This window comes from Lampetra fluviatilis, chromosome 56 (assembly GCF_964198595.1).
Source record: "Lampetra fluviatilis chromosome 56, kcLamFluv1.1, whole genome shotgun sequence".
NCBI lineage: Eukaryota > Metazoa > Chordata > Hyperoartia > Petromyzontiformes > Petromyzontidae > Lampetra > Lampetra fluviatilis.
Genome location: NC_136330.1, coordinates 6,085,925 through 6,095,671, shown reverse-complemented (window position 1 = coordinate 6,095,671; position 9,747 = coordinate 6,085,925). Strand labels below are relative to the sequence as shown.

Genomic DNA, 9,747 nt, shown 5'->3' with positions numbered 1-9,747 from the left:
CCCCCCCCCCCCACCCCCAAATCCTCCCCGCACTGCGGCCGCCCCCCAGTGGAAACAAATGTACAAGTCTCCCCCGTAGCCAAACGCTGCGGTGACCTCCAGTGGAGGTTGGCACACTGCACGTTGCCGATCGGCCGAATCTCGCCAGGGGGGGTAACAGACTTGTGCATTTCCTGCGGTGCCAGGGAGGATCTGCCCCACCGGTACTTACGGGGCCAGCGGCTCAAACCAATGTTCTGCCTTTTGGGGGACATCTTCAGGAAACTGGGGGTACCCTTCTACAACAGCAGCAGCTTCGTATATGGGGGTGGTGCCTTACCTGGCTAACAAGCGCCATGACCTCGCCAACTTCGCCTGTGCTCAGGCGAAGATGGCGGTGTACAGAACGAGGAAGAAGATGCTGCAAGGTGACACTGACGGCTGCTCTGTGCTGCTTCCAGTGTTCAGGGGCCTGCTTTAAAGCACCACGTGACTTTGATTGTGTTGTGCACGGCGCATTTAGCACCACAGCGCGTGGATTCATAGCGTTTGTTATTGTGTTGCTGGTGACTTTGCGTATTTCGTATCGGAATCGCCTGCAGTGCTGTTGCTGCTGGCGGCAATAAAAGTTTTTTAAAAAGTCAAAATTCGCAGTCCCTCCCTCTCCGTCTCTCTCTCCCCCTCTCTCTCCTACTTCCTCCCTCTCTGCCCCCCCCCCTTTCTCCCTATTTTTCTTTCTTTCTTCCTCTCCCCCCCCCCCTCCGTCTCTCTTATTCTCTCTCGCTCCATCCATCTCTCCCTCCCAGTCTCTCCCTCTCCGTCTCTCTCTCCAACTTCCTCCCTCTCTGTCTCACTCTCTCTCCACCCTCCCCCTCGCACCCCCCCCCCCCCCCCCCACGATCCGCAGCCCTCCATCCATCTTTTAAATCATCTCTGTTGGAAAACTCCCTTCTTCAGAACTGCTTTGCGTGTGTTTAGTCTGTCGTCCTTACACAAACCCCCTCCCCACCACCGCCCCTCCGATTTAGCAACGGCTGGCTACGTACGGCGCGAAAGAAGTTCAACATTCATCCAACAAACACCCCCCCCCCCCCCACGTCACACCCTGTAGTAGACCCCCGCAGGACTGTGGGGGGGAGCCCCGGTCTGCGGCCCCTCCTGCACGATGTACACGGGGTGGCCACGGTCCCCCGCTCACCTTCTCGTAGTGGGGGCACTGCAGCAGCGCCACCTCCCCCCCCCCTGACCCCGCTGACCCCCCTGACCCCCCTCCTCCCCCCCCAATCCCACTGATCCCCCCCACCTCCTTGCCGAGGGGAGGGGCCGAGGGGAGGGGGGGCCCCCACGGGGGTGGACAAGAGAGTCCGCGCGTGCGCGTAGTCGCGCCGCGTCATCATCGCGTCCGTGCTGATGCTGATGCTGCGGCTCAGCTGATGATGCTGCTGCTGCTGATGCTGCTGCTGATGATGATGATGCTGCTGCTGCTGCTGGAGAAGATGATGCTGCTGCAGCGGTTGGTAATTGTTGCTTGGCATCCCGCTGCTGCTGATGTTGTTGCTGTTGTGCAGCTGATGATGCTGCTGCTGCTGCTGCTGATGCTGCTGCTGCTGCTGCTGGTGGTGGTGGTGAGGGTGGTGGTGCTGCTGCTGCTGCTGATGATGATGACGCTGGCGACGTAGACGGCAGGCGACGAGGGCGAGGAGGACGAGGAGAAAGATGATGAGGATGCCGCTCGCAGCTCCGACGATGAGCGCCAGGCCCGAGCCGGAGAGCAGCGAGTGGCGTCTCTCGGGGAACGACTCCGTGACTCCTGCCCTCGCAATAACAACAACAACAACAACAATTACACTGGTCAACAACAACAACAACAACAACTTTTTTTCTGGCCTGGACTTTTGCAGCTGGGCCCCTACCCCCCTAGGTCGACTCAGCCTCAAACGAGTACCTGTGGTGCGGTGTGCAGTAAACATCGCCACTGGGGAGACAAAGGCGGCCGGGCGTGGTGCTGGCCACCCACCCCTCGTGTGCCACAGTGCCGGCCTTCATAGGTGCTGCTACTCGCTAACAGCACTTGCCCCGACAGTCGGTTAAGGCTACACGGGGGATCTTTGTCTTTGTTGTGAGTTTCGCGTGGAACTTGGGACGTGAGTTAACAAAATGAATTGGGTACAATGATCACACTGGTCAACAACAAAAAACATTTTTTTCTGGCCTGGACTTTTGCAGCTGTTCTAGACTAATTTCTGGGTGCCGATTCCAAATCTGATCTCAGATTTGCTCTATCACATCTCATTTTTATGCTATCGGCATACCCCCATTTTCACTGATTTTACCCGAAATTAACTCCGTCACTTATGATTGCAAGTTGTTGCGAGTCCTGCAGTCACGAAAGCTTTAAATCGAAATATAATATTACACTTATAATTCCTATATAATTCTTATATTCACCCCGTGGTGCCCTTATAAAACTCAACGTTTCACCTACTCACGCCGGCTTGTGCCCGCCCTCACAGTCGGCCGTATTTGCGGAATACACCACGCCGCCGTTGACCCTGCAGGCCATTGACCGAGCAACCCAACGTTCCTACACCAGCTCCCTCCGCAGGACAATGTGTTTATTACAACAGCGTTACCAAACTCTTGGGGCAAGCGCTGTTATTGATCACATTTTTATTTATAGTTTACGGTTTGCCACGCCGAGCCCCTTAGCCTATGAAGGCCGGCACGGCACACGAGGGCGTGGGAGGCCAGCTCCCTTACACATCGCACCGCGAACTCACTTTGAGGCCGAGTGGACCTAAAGGGGCGAGGCCCCAGGTTAACCGGTTGGGATCGTCGTCGTGAGCGGGCACTGAATTGTCCCGCGCAGCGCGCTAACCGCTGCACCACCGCTCCCCCCCCCCCCCCCCATCTCTACTCAGGCACTCTCCACCCCCCCTCCACCCCCTGTCCACAGCGTCTGGTCGATGTTAGCCCCTACTGTGCACACACGTGCACGCGGGTATTTCCATTGCATCGCAGACAAATGCAAAGGTGCCACCCTCCACGAGTAGCCTCTACAGGCTGTTGGGGCAAGTGCCGTCAGCGAGCAGCGAGCACCTGTGAAGGCCGGCACGGTCACACACGAGGTACTCGTTTAAGGCTGAGTCGACCTAATGGAGGCCCAAGACCGGTCGGTGGTCGTGAGAGGCAATCGAACTCGGGTCGCTGGGTTCGTAGCGCTAACCACTACACTACCGCTCCCCCACTTACACACCCAGACACAAAGACACACACTAACACACCACGCAAACACACTCACTCGCACACTCACACACAAACACAAATACACACACAAACACACAGCCACACACAAACACACGCACACACAGACACACACTCACACACAAACACACACTTCACACGCAAACACACTCACTCGCACACTCACACACAAACACAAATACACACACAAACACACAGCCACACACAAACACACGCACACACAGACACACACTCACACACAAACACACACTTCACACGCAAACACACTCACTTGCACACTCACACACAAACACAAATACACACACAAACACACAGCCACACACAAACACACGCACACACAGACACACACTCACACACAAACACACACTTCACACGCAAACACACTCACTCGCACACTCACACACAAACACAAATACACACACAAACACACAGCCACACACAAACACACGCACACACAGACACACACTTCACACGTAAAGAGACACGCGCACACACAAACACACAGACACACACACTCGCACACTCACTCACAAACACACAGACACACACAAATACACGCGCACACAGACACACACTTCACACATAAAGAGACACGCGCACACACAAACACACTCGCACACAGACACACACTTCACACACAAACACACTCACTCGCACACTCACTCACAAACACACTCACACACAAACACACAAATACACGCGCACACACAAACACACAGACACACACACTCGCACACTCACTCACAAACACACAGACACACACAAATACACGCGCACACAGACACACACTTCACACGTAAAGAGACACGCGCACACACAAACACACTCGCACACAGACACACACTTCACACACAAACACACTCACACACGCACACACTCGCACACTCACACACAAACACACAAATACACGCGCACACACGCACACACTCGCACACTCACACACACACAAACACACACAGACACACACAAACACACTCGCACACTCACACAGATGTTCTCGCTGCTGTGTGACACACGCACTCAGATGTTTCCACTCACTGGAGAAAGAACCGGAGACACAAACACGGAGACACAGACACTGAGACACAAACACGGAGACACTACAAAAACACGGAGACACGGAGACAAAGACACAAACACGGAGACACAGAGACACAAACACGGAGACACAGAGACACTGAGACACGGAGACAAAGACACGGAGACAAAGACACTGAGACACAAACACGGAGACACAGAGACACAAACACGGAGACAAAGACACAAACACGGAGACACAGAGACACAAACACGGAGACACAGAGACACTGAGACACGGAGACAAAGACACCGAGACACAAACACGGAAACACAGAGACACAAACACGGAGACACAGAGACAAAGACACAAACACGGAGACACAGAGACACAAACACGGAGACACAGAGACACTGAGACACGGAGACAAAGACACTGAGACACAAACACGGAGACACAGAGACACAAACACGGAGACACGGAGACAAAGACACAAACACGGAGACACAGAGACACAAACACGGAGACGCAGAGACACTGAGACACGGAGACAAAGACACTGAGACACAAACACGGAGACACAGAGACACAGACACGGAGACAAAGACACAAACACGGAGACGCAGAGACACTGAGACACGGAGACAAAGACACCGAGACACAAACACGGAGACACAAGAGACACAAACACGGAGACACGGAGACAAAGACACAAACACGGAGACACAGAGACACAAACACGGAGACACAGAGACACTGAGACACGGAGACAAAGACACTGAGACACAAACACGGAGACACAGAGACACAAACACGGAGACAAAGACACAAACACGGAGACACAGAGACACAAACACGGAGACACAGAGACACTGAGACACGGAGACAAAGACACCGAGACACAAACACGGAGACACAGAGACACAAACACGGAGACACGGAGACAAAGACACAAACACGGAGACACAGAGACACAAACACGGAGACACAGAGACACTGAGACACGGAGACAAAGACACTGAGACACAAACACGGAGACACAGAGACACAAACACGGAGACAAAGACACAAACACGGAGACACAGAGACACAAACACGGAGACACAGAGACACTGAGACACGGAGACAAAGACACCGAGACACAAACACGGAAACACAGAGACACAAACACGGAGACACGGAGACAAAGACACAAACACGGAGACACAGAGACACAAACACGGAGACACAGAGACACTGAGACACGGAGACAAAGACACTGAGACACAAACACGGAGACACAGAGACACAAACACGGAGACACGGAGACAAAGACACAAACACGGAGACACAGAGACACAAACACGGAGACACAGAGACACTGAGACACGGAGACAAAGACACTGAGACACAAACACGGAGACACAGAGACACAAACACGGAGACAAAGACACAAACACGGAGACACAGAGACACAAACACGGAGACACAGAGACACTGAGACACGGAGACAAAGACACCGAGACACAAACACGGAGACACAGAGACACAAACACGGAGACACGGAGACAAAGACACAAACACGGAGACACAGAGACACAAACACGGAGACACAGAGACACTGAGACAAAGACACTGAGACACAAACACGGAGACACAGAGACACAAACACGGAGACAAAGACACAAACACGGAGACACAGAGACACAAACACGGAGACACAGAGACACTGAGACACGGAGACAAAGACACTGAGACACAAACACGGAGACACAGAGACACAGACAGACAGAGACACGGAGACACAGAGACATCCCACTTCTCCCCTCCACCCCCACCCCCTCCATCCACCCCCTCGCCCCTCAACCCCCCGCCCCGCCCCTCCCCCCACCCCCCACCCCCCACCCCCCACCCCACACCCCTCACTCCCCCCCACCCCCCACCCCTCACTCCCCCCCCCCCACCCCCTCACCCCCCCCACCCCCTCACCCTCACCCCCCCCACCCCCTCACCCCCCCCACCCCCCCCTCACCCCCACCCCCCCCTCACCCCCCACCCCCCACCCCACACCCCACACCCTCACCCCTCACCCTCACCCCCCCCACCCCCCTCTCACCCCCCACCCCCTCACCCTCACCCCCCCCCTCACCCCCTCCCCCCCTCCCCCCCCACCCCCTCACCCTCACCCCCCCCACCCCCCCCTCACCCCCCCCCTCACCCCCCCCCCTCACCCGCGTGGTGAGTCTCCCCAGACAGCGCCGCGTCTCCCAGCTCGGGCCGGGCCGCCCGGCCCCGCCCCTTGTCCCAGGGGGGGCCCCAGTCGGTGGCCCCCACCCCGGGCCCCTCCCCCTCCTCCCCCGCCCCCTCCCCCTCCTCCTCCTCCTCCTCGCGCCTCGGGCTCCTGCCGGGGTCTGTAGGTGGGGCACGGGGGGGGGGGGGTCAGGAGGACGACGGTAACGATGACGACACAGATGATGATGACGACACAGATGATGATGACGATGACGACGATGCCGATGACAATGATGACGACGACGATGATGACGATAACGACGATGACGACACAGATGATGATGACGAAACAGATGATGATGACGATGACGACGATGCCGATGACAATGATGACGACGACGATGATGACGATAACGACGACGACGATGACGACACAGATGATGATGACGACACAGATGATGATGACGATGACGACGATGCCGATGACAATGATGACGACGACGATGATGACGATAACGACGATGACGATGACGACACAGATGATGATGACGACACAGATGATGATGACGATGACGACGATGACGATAACGACGATGATGACGATGACGATGATGACGACGATGACGATAACGACGATGATGGTGACGATGATGATGATGATGATGATGACGATGATAACAATGATGACGACGATGATGGTGACGATGACGATGATGACGATGATGATGATGACGACGATAACGATGATGATGATGACGAAGATGATGATGACGACGACGATAACGATGATGACGATGACGATAACGATGATGACGATAACGATGATGACGACGATGATGACGATAACGATGATGATGACGGTGACGATGACGATGATGACGGTGACGATGACGATGATGACGATAACGACGATGATGACGACGATAACGATGATGATGACGATAGTGACGATGATGACGATGACGACGATAACGATGATGATGATGACGATGATGACGATGACGACGATGATGACGACGATGATGACGACGATGATGACGACGATGATGACGATGACGACGATGACGACAACGACGATGACAATAACGATGACGATGACCACGATGATGACGACCATGACGATAACGATGATGATGGTGACGATCACGACGACGACGATGACGACGATGATGACGACCATGACGATAACGATGATGATGGTGACGATCACGACGACGATGATGATGACGATAACGATGATGATGATGACGATGATGACGATAACGATCACGACGACGACGATGATGACGATAACGATGATGATGATGACGATGATGACAATAACGATCACGACAACGATGATGACAACGACGAAGATGGTGAATGTCTGGCGTCACGCCTCACCTTGCCCCACGTGCAAAACGACCTTCATCCGCAGCGTCTCGCACACCCCGCCCTGCAGCTGGTCCAGCCCCTCCAGGGTCCCCGTCGACGTCGCTGCCCACACACACAAAGGTACAGGTCCCCCGTGTAGCCTCGGCCGACTGGCGGGGCAAGAGCTGTTCGCGATCAGCAGCAGCAGCAGCACATATGGAGGTTGGCACGGTGGCACACGAGGGGGTGGGTGGCCAGCACCACGCCCGGCCGCCTTTGTCTCCCCAGTGGCGATGTTTACTACACACCAACCACCAGGTACTCGTTTGAGGCTGAGTCGACCTAGGGGAGGCCCAGGACCGGTTCAGATAATCGTCACTGGTTTTGGCCGTGAGCGGGAATCGAACTCGGGTGGGCGCTAACCACTACACGACTGCCCCCCACACACACACACACACTGGTCCACACACACACACACTGGCACACACACACACACTGGCACACACACACACACACTGCCACACACTGGCACACACGCACTGGCACACACACTGGCACACACACTGGCCCACACACTGGCACACACACTGGCACACACACTGGCACACACACTGGCACACACACACACTGGTCCACACACACACACTGGCACACACACACACACTGGCACACACACACACACACTGCCACACACTGGCACACACGCACTGGCACACACACTGGCACACACACTGGCCCACACACTGGCACACACACTGGCACACACACACTGGCACACACACACACTGGCACACACACACACACACTGCCACACACTGGCACACACGCACTGGCACACACACTGGCACACACACTGGCCCACACACTGGCACACACACTGGCACACACACACACTGGTCCACACACACACACTGGCACACACACACACACTGGCACACACACACACACACACTGCCACACGCTGGCACACACGCACTGGCACACACACTGGCACACACACTGGCCCACACACTGGCACACACACTGGCACACACACACACTGGTCCACACACACACACTGGCACACACACACACACTGGCACACACACACACACACACACTGCCACACACTGGCACACACGCACTGGCACACACACTGGCACACACACTGGCCCACACACTGGCACACACACTGGCACACACACTGTCACACACACACTGGCACACACACACACTGGCACACACACACACACACTGCCACACACTGGCACACACGCACTGGCACACACACTGGCACACACACTGGCCCACACACTGGCACACACACTGGCACACACACTGTCACACACACACTGGCACACACACACACTGGCACACACACACACACACTGCCACACACTGGCACACACGCACTGGCACACACACTGGCACACACACTGGCCCACACACTGGCACACACACTGGCACACACACACACTGTCACACACACTGGCACACACACACACTGTCACACACACACACTGACACACACACTGTCACACACACACACTGCCACACACACTGGCACACACACACACACACTGCCACACACACACACTGGCACACACACACACACTGGCACACACACACTGCCACACACTGCCACACACGCACTGGCACAGACACACAACCCTCACACTGCAACCCATCGCGCAACAAAAGCAATTTTCAAGTCAATCGAACCTGGGATCGATATCCCGGGGCAATTTGCAAGAGACGGACCAATAGCATGGATTAGTAATCATCTCAATGAGCTGCATTATGAATGTCTTCGCCAAGCAAGAGGAGGTGGTGGTGGTGGTGCGGCGATTTGTTCATCTGTGTCGGGCACCCCCCCCCCCCCCCCGGGGTCTTCTCTCCCCCAGCCAACGTTGGGGCAACGTTGGCATGCAGTTGGAATCAAT

General features: G+C 55.5%; 1 protein-coding gene across 1 annotated transcript in view; it reads right to left on the bottom strand.

Annotated features, from left to right (window-relative positions):
• Positions 1-1,077: 1,077 nt before the first annotated feature.
• The window catches only part of LOC144950130 (uncharacterized), a 60,138-nt gene continuing 51,468 nt past the window's right edge, over positions 1,078-9,747 (bottom strand). The window contains exons 2-5 of the mRNA XM_078880191.1: positions 7,856-7,948; positions 6,472-6,651; positions 1,291-1,789; positions 1,078-1,105 (exon numbers count right to left, since the gene is read on the bottom strand). Coding sequence (XP_078736317.1) covers positions 1,078-1,105; positions 1,291-1,789; positions 6,472-6,651; positions 7,856-7,948 — 800 coding nt within the window. The remainder of the gene's footprint in view (positions 1,106-1,290; positions 1,790-6,471; positions 6,652-7,855; positions 7,949-9,747) is intronic.